The sequence below is a fragment of the Syngnathus leptorhynchus genome, chromosome 19 (genome assembly GCF_054491065.1).
Source record: "Syngnathus leptorhynchus isolate UIUO chromosome 19, UIUO_Slep, whole genome shotgun sequence".
NCBI lineage: Eukaryota > Metazoa > Chordata > Actinopteri > Syngnathiformes > Syngnathidae > Syngnathus > Syngnathus leptorhynchus.
The window spans coordinates 2,590,425-2,603,447 of record NC_141213.1 but is presented as its reverse complement, the minus strand read 5'-3'; the positions used below and the strand labels follow the sequence as shown (position 1 = coordinate 2,603,447).

The window sequence follows — 13,023 nt, the reverse complement described above, 5'->3', positions numbered from 1 at the left end:
AATCATATGAGCATCGTTTATGCTTCATAATTGTATTCGTGTTTGTTTGTTTTTTCATTTTTTTTTAGCATTGCTATCATCATTATCAATAATTACAATCACTATAGTATTTCGGTGACGTACTGAAAAGCTGCAGTGAAAAAGGGGGGGTCTATTACGCAATCAGCATCTCCAGGCGCGCGCATGCGCAGTAGGCGCCTCGTCCCAAGCACCACCATCAGAAGGAGCAGCAGCAGCATCAGGACCACCGAGCTCTCCCCCCCTCCCCACCCCCACCAACGATGATGGTGCATGTAAACACGGCGCTCGTCCTCTCGTCTTCCCGGACCCTCAACCGCCACTTCCTCGCGTCGATCTGACGTCACGGCTGGTTTCTCGCGTACATGCGTGCGTTCGCAAGCGAGCTTTGGACTCCGGCTGACATTGTGATGGTCACACCGTGAAGCGCTTGCAACAAAAGGAAGCCTTGAGAAACCCCCTCGGCTCCTGAGTAGGGGGGGATATGCACGTCAGTGTTTGGCCCAGCTCGCTCTCTGTCGTGATGGCAGCGCTGTATCAGGGCACGGACGCTTCCTCCCCGGATAAATTCCTCGCCCTGAAAGACGTCAGGGAAGTGAAGGAGGAAACCACGCTGGACGAGAAGCTCTTTCTGCTGGCCTGCGAGAAAGGTCAGTGCACAATCAAGTGTTATTATAACCTGGACAAAAGTATTGAAACACCTACTTTCCTAGTTGCTCCATCATGGGACAATGGTGTGCTTGTTTGTTTCGGATTCATTTAAACCCTGATTGGATTTATTTTTGGGCGAAGGATGAAAAGAGGGCCAGTAGTGCAACTGCACATAATTTCTGGATTGGAAAAAATGGATGGAAAAAAAATATAGGTACAAAAACCTTGATAAAATTGGCCGGTGTGCACAAAAACCTGACCGCCTCTTGCAGAGGAAGCATAAAGGAAGGCATGTGGATGAGATGGTGACAGGCAGGACACAAAACAGGACTCGTGACCATATAAAGTCTCCAAACGTGTCCCAGAAACCGGAGCAGCCCTTTGCGGGAGCCATAACTGTAAACAGGAACTAGCCGGAAACCCGAACACCCTACTGGGATTGCTAGTCTGTGTCGACTCAGCGCTTTTTTGGTCACCAGGTGACTACTACATGGTGAAGAAACTGCTGGAGGAAAACAGACACGGCGAGCTCAACCTCAACAGCGTGGACGTGCTCGGCCGCGACGCCGTCACCATCACCATCGAGAACGAGAATCTCGACATTCTGCAGCTTCTGCTCGAGCACGGCTGTCAGGTAGTAAACACACACACACACGTCGTCTGTTTTTGTTTACGTCGTACTGTGAGTTTTGTTGCCTCACAGGCCACCGATGCCCTGCTGGTGGCCATCGACTCGGAAGTGGTGGGAGCTGTGGACATCCTCCTCAACCACAGACCCAGACGTGCATCCAAGCCATCTATCGCCGTGAGTCCTGAAGAACAAGACAACACAGGAAATAGCAATAGCTGATTACATCTGCCATCTCGTAGAAATTAATGCAACGGATCCAGAACCCCGAGTATTCCACGACTATGGACGTGGCTCCTGTCATCCTGGCGGCGCACAGGAACAACTACGAAATCCTGACCATGCTTCTGAAGCAGGACATCTCGCTGCCACGGCCGCACGCCGTCGGATGCGAGTGCACGCTCTGCAACGCCAAGAATAAGAAGGACAGCTTGCGGCATTCCAGGTGCGAAGAAATAAAATATGCTAGGCTAACAGTTAGCTTATCTGTTCCAAGCTAATTTTCCCACCTTTTCTCTGGAGGTTAGGTTCCGCTTGGACATCTACCGCTGCCTAGCTAGCCCTTCGCTCATCATGCTAACAGAGGAAGACCCCATCCTCAGGGCCTTTGAGCTGAGCACAGATCTCAAGGAGCTCAGCCTGGTGGAGGTGGAGTTCAGGTGCTTCCTGACACTATCAGAAATATTTTGCGTCTCTGGATTTGTCGTCGCTACCGGTTAACGCTTCTACTGCCGTGCCTGATTGTGCAGGAACGACTACGAGGAGCTAGCCAAACAGTGCAAGATGTTCGCCAAGGATCTGCTGGCTCAGGCTCGCAACTCCAGAGAGCTGGAGGTCATCCTCAACCACACGTCCAACGAGAATCCGGTGGACAAGCGGGGGCTCCTGGAGGAGCGTATGAACCTCAGCCGCCTCAAACTGGCCATCAAGTACAACCAGAAGGAGGTCAGTCAGACAACGAAACAAACTCTTGACCATCATGGCCGGAATGTTGGGTGATTTCTTTCCGTGCATGTGCTTTTCAGTTTGTGTCCCAGTCCAACTGTCAGCAGTTCCTCAACACGGTGTGGTTCGGCGAAACGGCCAGCTACCGTCGTAAGCACACCTGCCTGAAGATTGCCACGGTGCTGAGCGTGGCCATGCTGTGGCCGCTGCTGTCTTTCTGTTACCTTCTGGTTCCGCGTTCTCGCGTGGGCCAGATCATCCACACGCCCTTCGTCAAGTTCATCATCCACAGCGCTTCCTATTTTACCTTCCTACTACTGCTCAACCTCTACTCGCTAGTCTACAACGAAGGCAAGAAGAACACCATGGGACCGGGGCTAGAGATGATAGACTACCTGCTTATCCTTTGGATCATAGGTGGGTTCAAAATGCTATGCTAATTTTGTGCTAATTGTATGTCCATGTCCCTGCAACTGCACGTCTCTGTTCCTGCAACTGCATGACTATTGATCCAATGAGGCCAATCATATCCTTTAATTTGATGTCTAAGATTGCCTCGTGGAGGATAAATGAGACATTTGTGTTATGAGCCTGGCTTCAGTCCAGTAGGGCTGTCCTGTCTGTGTCTATAATGCTATCAGGCGTGTACACAAGAAATTGCCATCTTGATTCTAAACGACAGAGAGTCTGCTTTCACCAAATTGACATCCGCTCTCGACCGCTCGAACGATGATACGCGCTCAAGATCACGTGAGGGTGTCCGCTGCCAAGAAAGCATTAGCGCTATGGTCGTGTCGCCGGAATGGCTCTCCGCCTTCTCGGCCGTGACGGTTTGACTCGCGGCAGTCAAGGCGGAAGCTCGTCGGTCGTAACTCACCGCGATAACCACCCCTGATAGCTTTTCCAATGTCAGCTATTAGCTTTGGGTTTTGTCATACAGAAGCAAGCTAGCAGTTCTAAAATGGACAGTTGGGTATAAAAATGAATTGTGTCCTTCAGGAATGGTGTGGTCGGACGTCAAGCGTCTTTGGTACGAGGGGTTGGAAGACTTCCTGGACGAGTCGAGGAACCAGCTGAGCTTTGTGATGAATTCACTTTATTTAGCTACCTTTGCCCTCAAGATAGTTGCTAACAGCAAGGTACACACACACACACACACACATACACACATGTACACACACACACATTTTTCTTTCCTCCGCAGTTCAAGAATGTAGAGGACACCGAGAGAAAGAACTGGGATGCTTTCCATCCCATCCTGGTGGCCGAGGGTCTGTTCGCCTTTGCCAACGTCCTCAGCTATCTGCGCCTCTTCTTCATGTACACCACCAGCTCCATCCTGGGGCCGCTGCAGGTAGAAGAATAACGTTGCTTACTTTGAAATAGGTCGTTGTGCGTGGGATGCGGTGATGGATGCGAGAAGCACATCTGTGAAAGAACAGCTCTGGGAAAAAAAAAAGTGTTATGTCATCGTTGTTGTTGAAAGGACAAAAATCGGAAGATTAGCGTCGGGGTGCGCAAAGCGGATCCCCACGCGTTTCCATACGTGTGAGTCAGTCAGTGCTGTGAAGGCTGTCTCTCATTTTTACCTTGAGAATCCTCATCTGACTAATATCATCAAGTAAGTTTGGAAAGAGTGAGTGGTGCATATTTCAGATCTGGTTCATGGAGGTCTGGTATTGAAAAGGTTTACAAAGCTAGCATCTTTAAATATAGAGTTCCTCAAAGACGAGCTTCTTGTCAAAATAAACATGGTGGAAGATTTCAGGAAATAGAAACGTAGTCTTAGGGACATGGACACGTAGTCTTGGCTCCAGGCAACACTCGGTTTGGTTTGATGTCCCTTACGAACCGTTTGAAGACAATAGATTTCCAGGGACATGGGACCTGGAGAGAAACGGAATCAGGAACACTCAGATAAAACCTGGACCATATGACCATGCAGTCCAGGAAGAGACAACGTGGTGCCAGATGAACAACATGACCTGCGTTGACCAGGACATAAGACCATTGATCCAAAAGACATAGGAAGTATTCAGGAAATTATGATTCAAGGTTCCAGGGAAAAGAGGAGGTATGATTTGGTATAAAAGCTCTTGGAACTATGAAAAACATATGGAAGATAATTCAGGGGGACGTATCGTTAAACCCCAAGTACATGTGGAATAAAGCGAATGACAACCGCAAGACTCTCGTAAAAATAAACTATAAAATTGGGCTCATAAAATTGTGGTACAAGAGAATCAGTCCCGTAAATGTCCCGGCTGGCTCTTTATTTCTCGGCAGATCTCCATGGGTCAGATGCTGCAGGAGTTCGGTAAGTTCCTGGGTCTATTCCTGCTGGTCTTGTTCTCCTTCACTATCGGACTCACCCAGCTCTACGGAAAGGACCGGAAAGATCCGGATAAGAGTCCGCCTAGCGACTGTCAGGGTATTTTCTGCCAGCAGCAGAGCAACGACGCCTTCCACACGTACGTCTGGATGTCGGTCCAAGCCAACGCCGAGCTCGAGCCATTGTTTATGTTGTTCTCATCTTCGCAGATTTATGGGCACGTGCTACGCCCTGTTTTGGTATATTTTCTCGTTGGCTCACGTGGCGCTCTTCGTCACCCGCATCAGCTACACGGAGGAACTGCGCTCCTTTGTGGGCGCTCTGATTATCGGAACCTACAACATCGTGGTGGTCATTGTGCTGACTAAGCTTCTGGTAGCCATGCTCCATAAAAGTTTCAGACAAATTGCCGTGAGTATGTCCGAGACAATTTTCGGGTTTGGTCTCTGGATTTCTAATCAGGGTACCGAGCCAGATCATCTTTATGAATCCATCTTTGTGATTGTTTGATAGAATCACGAAGACAAGGAGTGGAAGTTCGCTCGAGCCAAATTGTGGCTTAGCTATTTTGACGACAAGTGTACGATGCCGCCCCCGTTTAACATCCTGCCCTCGCCCAAGACTGTCTGCTACCTGCTCACCAGTATGAGCAAGTGGATCTGCTCGCATACCCCCAAGGGACGGGTTAAGAGACAGAACAGCCTGAAGGTAAGACCAATCGCTCAGGTGGGATTTTCTGGAAAATGCATCACGGCTGCTTTGCTTTCCCACGCAGGAGTGGAAGAACCTGAAACAAAAACGTGACGAGAACTACCAGAAGATTATGTGCTGCTTGGTGCATCGCTACCTGACATCCACGCGACAGAAGATGCAGAGCACCGACCAAGCTACCGTGGAGAACCTCAACGACCTGCGCCAGGACCTGTCCAAGTTCCGCAACGAGATGCGGGACCTCCTGGGCTTCCGTACCTCCAAATACGCCATGTTCTACCCCAGGAGCTAGAAGCCTTTTTAACTTTCCTCTTGACTCCGCCTCCTGCTACTCATTTATTCTCTGAGAGGACAACACAAACTGACTAAGGCGAACTAGAAACACAATCCATGCATTCTCCCGTTTTTCTAAAGACAGGAACCCGTTGTTTTGAACATAGATACCAATAAATATTTATGCAAAATTTCACAGCGGGGTCCAATGTTTATGCCCCTCCCCCCAGTTGTATGACATCAAAGTACCGTGTACTATATGTTTAAAACAAGAACAGCGCTCAACTCGGAGAAACGCTGACCTCTAGTGGCCTTTTCTGTTACTGCAATTCTCTCCCGATGGCTGTGATGCATATTTGCCACCGCTAGAGGACGCCATTTATTTGAACTAAAATGATCGCCTTGCCTGCATGCAATCTAAGGCCTACATCATGCACAAAATATTATAAAATATAAAAATAATTACAAAATCAAATTAAATATTAGACGAAACGCAAAAGTGACTAGAATGCCCAAAAAATTATACATACCATTAAAGTGAGAAAAGAGATCAACCAAGATACAAACTACTATGATATAATACAATTGATGCTCTCAGGAATACTAGATTGCAATTCAAGATCAGTTTTTAATATTTTTATTGCATTTCTGAGACTCCTATCGGGTTGGTGAATGCGCGTGCGCAGTGGAAGAATCCCACCGTACATCACGTGACCCCGCTCGTCGGCCAAGCAGCCTGGTTTAAAAGCAGGAGAGGTGCGAAATCCTCCCCCCTTCTTCCTCCATCACCTCCTCCTCCTCTTCTTCACGTTTGGCACCTCATGCGCATCAGGTGTCAAAAACCTTCCAGTCTGAGGTGGACCGAGTGGACTCCAGTTACTGGACCAACTTTATCCTTCGAACTTTAACATACTTTTTTAAACTTCTTTTTTTTGGGGGGGCCACAAGATGAGACTGGACTTCGGGTGGGCATTTCGTCTTTTTTTGCTGCACAGTGTGATAATTTTCAGCGGTGTGCTATGCGCGCACTCACTCTACAAGAACCGCTACGCTGGGTGAGTAGAGGAAGACCCCCCCCCCCTCTCTCCAACCCCCCCCCCCCTTTTCCATTCATGTGTGGCCATGAGGGATGCAATTGCAATCAGATGTGTCGCAGAGTAGATTTTCTCATAGCACGAACAAAGAGAGGCTCTCTATTTACTTTTTATTGATTTAAGACCTGCATGCAAGAATGTGTCATTTGAAACTTTTTTTTGGGGGGGGGGAATGAGAAACTCATCTGTAACTTCAAGAAAGTCTTTGAAGTAAACATTTCCAAATTCCAAACTGTAGTGCAAGTGGAAAATACCAACAACAACAAAAAGAGGATGGGGGGGCAAAAGAGCCGCCCGCCCGCGGAGTTCATCCTTTCTGCTAGCTGAAGTAAAGTTTTGACGAAGCACTCTGACATCTGAATGGAGCTTTTGATGAAGAGCAGGAGGTGGGAGCCACCTCGTCTCATTTCCTCCTCCATCCACAACATATATAAGCGACGTACTGTATATTGATATATTTTGGATGGATGTCAAATAAGAGTAGTCTCCTTGACAAATTACTCAAAGTGCACTTTTTATATTTGACCTAGAAAATAATCAACGGATTGTTTCATTAGTACATATGGCGATCCAGGGTGTGCCTAATATAGTGGCTGAAGTCCTTTTGTCACTCTCACTGACGCCTTCGCTTCCTGTAGGAGATTGTAAAACCTTTTAATGAGTCCATACACACACGGCAAACGACCAAAGCCATGTGAGCCGTGACATTTTGACATCAATTTTTAATTGACATCAGAATAAAACACTTATTATTATTCGCAGCGATCAAGTCTTCAGGATAAGCCCCAGTAATGACGACGAGGTTTGCACCCTCAAGAATGTTCTGGAAAGCATGAAGGTTGGTTCTCAATAATTGTTGGATTATTTATGTTGACATGAACTAGCACTGTATTACAATTTTTGTTTTATGCGTTAAAGGTGGATTTGTGGCAGCCCAACAGCGTTTCTCTGATTAGCCAAAATGCTACGGTGGATGTGCACATTAAACGCAGAGACACTCGACGACTACATTCCGCCTTAAAGCAGGAACGTATCAATTATAGGTGATCTCTCGATAAGTTCTTGTTATATTAAATTTCATTGTATTGGATTATGGGGGGGGGGGGGGGAGTAGACGACAGGCCACATCTTGCAGCAGACATTTTTTAATACAGTTTCGCAATATTCTTTATAACGTGACGTCAATCTTTTCCTCCCGCAGCGTTTTTATCTCTAATCTGCAGCAGGAAATTGAAAGGCAGACAAGGCATCGCTCATCCCGCAAGCGAAGGTCGGACAGTCAATATGACTACGAGATCTACCACTCCTTGGAGGAGGTAATTGTTATTGTGTATAGTTTTCGACTTTTAGAGCATGAAATTTGGTAGGCAATACTATCACGCAAAAAAAAGCCAAATTCCTGAAAAGACAGAAAGTCAGCCATTTTGGGTGCGATCCATGTTTATTCTCACCGTCAAGATTCAGAGATGGATGTTTGAGATGAACACAACGCACCCTGACCTACTCAACATGTTCTCCATCGGGAAGTCGTACGAAGGGCGACCCCTTTATGTTCTTCAGGTAAGAAGCGTGAAGAAAATTCGAAATAAATACTGAAGTAATAAGGTTTATCCGCTGCCAGTTAGGAAAGAGAAGTCGGCCGCAGAAAAAAGCCGTTTGGATCGACTGTGGCGTTCACGCCAGAGAGTGGATAGGACCCGCTTTCTGTCAGTGGTTTGTCAAAGAGGTACAAATCTATTTTTTTAAATTACAATATGTTGTATGTCTAGTCTAAACATGTCACTATGATTAATATTGTGTTTGTGGGATATGAGTTTAGCAACAAAATTCACATATTTTTTTTTTTTCATCTCAGAGGGCGGCCATTTTGTCACTTGCTGTCGCTTGAAAATGACATCACAGTTGGCCTGGTTTCAATTGCCCAATCACAGCTCACCAGTTTGTTTGTTTTTTTTCGTCATTATTCATCTTTGGCCAAATAAATGGCCTTTTTTTCCACAATTCAACCCCCACATGAATTTTACTATGAGTAAAAAAAAACTAAAAAATGTTTATAATCATGTAGTATGCTTGATTGGCCACAAGAGTTCAGAGTCTCATTGTCGCATTTTGAAAACCTGGTCAGGATTTAGAAATTGTGGAGATATAACATTAGTTTTTCTCAATTCATTTTCACTTTGCAGGGACTTTAAAGGGCGCGTTTGATTTATTCTGTTACATAAAATGACAGGTGCTGAATTCATACCGGTACGACTCAGCAATGAGACGATTGCTCAACCAGCTTAATTTCTACATCATGCCCGTCTTCAATGTGGATGGATATCACTTCAGTTGGACTAAGGTATTTAGATCAACACAAACAGATGACAATAAACATCTCCAAGACTGGTAAAGCTATAATTTTAAATGGTCTGTGCAGGATCGATTCTGGAGGAAGACACGGTCCAAAAACCGCAAGTTCCACTGTCGAGGCGTGGACGCAAACAGGAACTGGAAAGTCAAGTGGTGTGGTGAGTGTGAACACAAAATGCGTAAAGCATTCTAAAAATATTTACAAAATACTCCAATTAAAAAAGTAGGTCAGTATGTTTGTATCTCAATTTCCGTCAGGTATTTTTTAATAAATAAATGAAATATGGGAACATTATTAAGCTACTTCATAGTACCTTAAATTTATTTTAAATGAGGATAAATACATTTTATAAATATATTGAAGGAGTTATTATGCTTCTGTATTTTTTTTAAATGAAATTAATAATTATGGATTATAACTGAGTTGATTCAATTTATTTCATGAATTAATTTTCCTTATGCAACTTGGAAATCATTTGAAGTAAACATAACGTATGTAAGTATTTCAATACATTTATTTGTTTGTTTTAACAAAAGTCTATTTGTTTATAATGTACAAAACAGCATTGTATATATGTATTTTATGACAATGTAAATATTGGAACCTCAAAAATTCAACCAAAACATTTCTCCTCAATATTGTTTTTTTTTTTTTTTTGCCCCACTGGTACAAGTGTAAAAATAGTTTAACCGTCATTTAGTAATTGCGCAATCAATATTGTCATGATGATCAGCACGCTCCTTGGACAGCGTTACACAAATCAAAACAAGCAACAAGAGCAAAACAGACGGTGTGGATGCTCAATGAACTGAAGACATTATATAGTGGCACCATATTTTTTATAAAGATGTCAGAGAGAAGCGAGATCGCCTTCAACAGTCTCAGCGTGCAGATGCTCTGGAGTCTCCGGGTGAACTTTAACGAGCTGGCATGTCAACTTCTCCATGTCGGCAAACAAGGTAGCTAGCAGGTGGTCCTTCTCCTGCAGGGCCCGGCAGCTGTGCCTGCGCATGTGCTCCCACTCGGCTTTAAACTGCTGCCACTCGACGTTGATGGCCTCCACCACGGTCTTGGCGTTCTCCTCGACGCTCCTTTTGAGCTCCTCGCATTCTTGCATCCAATACTTGCGCACGTTGGTCGTTTCCTGCCGGGAGGCGGCCAGAGCGTCCCGAAGCTCGCCAGCTTCGATTTGCTTCTTCTGCAGCTTCTCAGACAAGCCCCGCGGCGTCCGAACCTCATTCAGAGCTTCTCGGAGCATCTGCCTCTCCTCACGGTGGTGTTGGCGCTCTAGTTCCATCTCTCGCGTTAGAGCGGCTATAGCCGCGGAGAGTTCCTCGTCCACCAGCGTCTTGGCCTCCCGCTGGACCTTCAACTCCTCCTTCAGACGCTCGACAGACTTTTGCAGCTGGGAAGCTTCCGTTTCCAATCTGACGATCTGAGCGGACAAGGCGGCGTGGTCCGCTCTGACCTGGCAGTTGTCTTTGGTCAGCTTGGCGATCACGTCGTCCTTCTCCCTGATGCTTCGGTTCATGTGCCACTGCTGGCGTTCCAATTCCGCCTTATAGTAGACGGCGGTGTCGTTGCTATGCTTCTGAAGGCTCTGCAGCTTGCCGTTGAATTCAGCCGCCATCTCCTCGGCGTGCCACTGGGCGCTCTCCCACTGAGCGTGCAGCTGAGCCGCCGCCTCCTGCTCACGTACGTTCCACCACTGCTGCCACTCGGCGTTGACTGCCGCCACGATGTTCTCCGAGTCGTCCTCGCGGGCTCTCTTGAGAAGGTCGTGCTCCTCCATCCAGTACTGCCTCACCTGGACCGTTTCCCGTTGAGCCGCCGCTAAAATGTCCTGAAGGACTCCCATCTCGTGTTCCCTTTCCCGCAGCTTCTGCTCAATGGCCGGGGAGCTCTGGTCGCTCCTGGCCTCGTCCAGAGCCTTCTGGAGCCTCTGACGCTCCCTGTGGTGACTCTGGCGCTCACTTTCCATCTGCACTCTCAGGGCGGTGTTTTGAGCGACCAGATCGCGGTTGGAGCTCTCGCTGTAGAAGAGCGCCCGCTTGAGGCCACTCTGTTTGGTGTAACCTCCTTCCGCCACCATGGCCTGATGCCGTTGGTGGTGCGTCTGAAACGACAGTTAAGACCTCTGAGTGTACCCAAAGCGCAGAAACAATTCGATACATTCCCAAAAGGTGAACTCACCCTTCGTGGATAGTCCGCTATCGGCGTGCTAGCATACTCCCTGCTGCCCACGCTTGGGCTCTCACTCCCCAAGTCCTCCATTGTTGTTGTTTGCTAATTAGCCATCACCACTGAAACTTTTTCCAGGTCACTTAATGCAGTGCGATGGGCGGAAAAAAAATGTAGATAGTGAAGAAAAGGGAGAGTTGATGGCGGTAAAGCCTTCCAGTCACAAAGGGCGATGTAAAGAAAATGTCATTTTGTGGGCTTTGTGATCAAGGTGCTGACACTGGTATGACACGCGTAAATTTCATGACCTCATCATCTGAAGTACATGATACTAATTATAACTATACACCCACCAATAACAAACATTGTAAAATCTCTATGACAGTGTCAATCTCATCTGAACATGATACAAACATCAGTATATTTAGCTGTGTTAGCTCAGCTGGCTAACTGCTATCATAACATTAGCATTTGGTTCATTAGCATAATTTGGTGCAGACAAATTGATCATTTTAAGATCCAATACCTGCAAAAGATTTATCCCAAATGTAAAAATAAAATGGATTCACTCTGTTTTGCAGAAGAGGGGGCGTCGTCTCACCCTTGCGACGACACCTACTGCGGACCCTACCCCGAATCTGAGCCCGAAGTACGGGCTGTCGTCAAGTTCTTGCGCAAGCACAAGAAACGCGTCAAGGCCTACATTTCCGTACATGCGTATGCCCAAATGCTCCTCTACCCGTATTCGTACAAATATGCCGCCATCCCCAACTTTAACTGCGTGGTAAGACGGTCGAGTGAAGAATAATAGTTATAATAAACAAATCTGTCATCTACGGGCTATGTGATTGTTTTTGAAATTATTGCAGGAGTCGGCGGCTCACAATGCAGTTACAGCACTATACTCGGCTTATGGAGTCAAGTATAGATATGGACCTGCTTCCACGACCCTATGTGAGTATACATTGTTGTGTCTTTGAGAAATATTCTATACTGGTGACTCAGATGCTCGATGGGCTTCTCAGTGCGGCGGTAATCCCTCACAGTTCTTCTCTGTCATAAAGACGTTAGCTCCGGCAGCTCCATGGACTGGGCCTACAGGAACGGGATCCCATACGCGTTTGCCTTTGAGCTGCGGGACACGGGCTACTTTGGATTCCTGCTGCCAGAGACCCTCATCAACCCCACATGCACCGAAACCACTCGGGCGGTGAAGGCCATCGCATCGGGCCTGCTCAAAAAGTGCCACACGGACGCGGAAGCCTTCCCCTACATATAAATGTACTCACCATGTGGTTTTTAGACCATGATAATACGCAACATAAGGACCATAAGATGCCATTGAAGCACTTGTCTTTCATCATCCAGCACCACTCTTGGGTAAAGATTCAATATTCAAGTGACCTGCTGTAGATATGTATGTTACGATTGCCTTCATTACTGCAACATTGTCTGAGTATCTCATTTGGTATAACCAAGGTATCATTAGTAAGGGTAGTCGTTATTACTCAGGTATGGATCACATATGTTGAACTTGGTATTTTAACTGTGTGTATATGTGTGATTATGTACTGGAATAAATTAGTTTTAACAGACTGATTTTTTTGATAATTAAACAGAACACAAAATGTAGATATACAGAGAGGGTATGCTTTTTAATGTTGTCATACTGTATTGAGAAAAAAAATAAAGGAGTTAAAAAAAGAAAGTATTGTACTGCTTAAATAATAGTTAAACAATAGCAGTAAATATAATAATTACCGCACATAAAATATCTAAATCCATATATTGTGTTTATATAACATAATTTTCCTTATATTTCTCATGATTTTTCCAC

The 13,023-nt window shown here is 46.0% G+C and overlaps 3 protein-coding genes across 5 annotated transcripts in view; 2 read left to right on the top strand and 1 right to left on the bottom strand.

Annotated features, from left to right (window-relative positions):
• The window catches only part of trpc1 (transient receptor potential cation channel, subfamily C, member 1), a 28,155-nt gene extending 22,447 nt beyond the window's left edge, over positions 1–5,708 (top strand). The window contains exons 2-14 of one of the 3 annotated variants that reach the window (XM_085939077.1): positions 192–668; positions 1,149–1,303; positions 1,373–1,474; positions 1,540–1,742; positions 1,825–1,956; positions 2,047–2,242; positions 2,323–2,659; positions 3,242–3,381; positions 3,447–3,596; positions 4,529–4,713; positions 4,784–4,985; positions 5,088–5,282; positions 5,350–5,708. In XM_085939077.1, coding sequence (XP_085795203.1) covers positions 503–668; positions 1,149–1,303; positions 1,373–1,474; positions 1,540–1,742; positions 1,825–1,956; positions 2,047–2,242; positions 2,323–2,659; positions 3,242–3,381; positions 3,447–3,596; positions 4,529–4,713; positions 4,784–4,985; positions 5,088–5,282; positions 5,350–5,577 — 2,391 coding nt within the window. In that variant the 5' untranslated portion in view covers positions 192–502 and the 3' untranslated portion in view covers positions 5,578–5,708. Of the gene's footprint in view, positions 1–68; positions 669–1,148; positions 1,304–1,372; positions 1,475–1,539; positions 1,743–1,824; positions 1,957–2,046; positions 2,243–2,322; positions 2,660–3,241; positions 3,382–3,446; positions 3,597–4,528; positions 4,714–4,783; positions 4,986–5,087; positions 5,283–5,349 lie in introns of all 3 variants that reach the window. The other 2 variants (XM_085939076.1, XM_085939078.1) reach the window with 2 other exon arrangements.
• Positions 5,709–6,483: 775 nt separating this feature from the next.
• Positions 6,484–12,874, top strand: cpa6 (carboxypeptidase A6). The gene is made up of 11 exons (XM_085939722.1): positions 6,484–6,613; positions 7,415–7,490; positions 7,571–7,695; positions 7,854–7,968; positions 8,111–8,212; positions 8,274–8,378; positions 8,883–8,993; positions 9,072–9,162; positions 11,768–11,970; positions 12,056–12,140; positions 12,251–12,874. The coding sequence occupies exons 1-11, from the start codon at positions 6,507–6,509 to the stop codon at positions 12,463–12,465; spliced, it is 1,335 nt and encodes a 444-aa protein (XP_085795848.1). The 5' UTR covers positions 6,484–6,506; the 3' UTR covers positions 12,466–12,874.
• LOC147041639 (uncharacterized) lies at positions 9,498–11,418 on the bottom strand. The gene is made up of 2 exons (XM_085939721.1): positions 11,199–11,418; positions 9,498–11,121 (listed from the first exon to the last, which is right to left on the bottom strand). The coding sequence occupies exons 1-2, from the start codon at positions 11,277–11,279 to the stop codon at positions 9,856–9,858; spliced, it is 1,347 nt and encodes a 448-aa protein (XP_085795847.1). The 5' UTR covers positions 11,280–11,418; the 3' UTR covers positions 9,498–9,855.
• Positions 12,875–13,023: the final 149 nt, after the last annotated feature.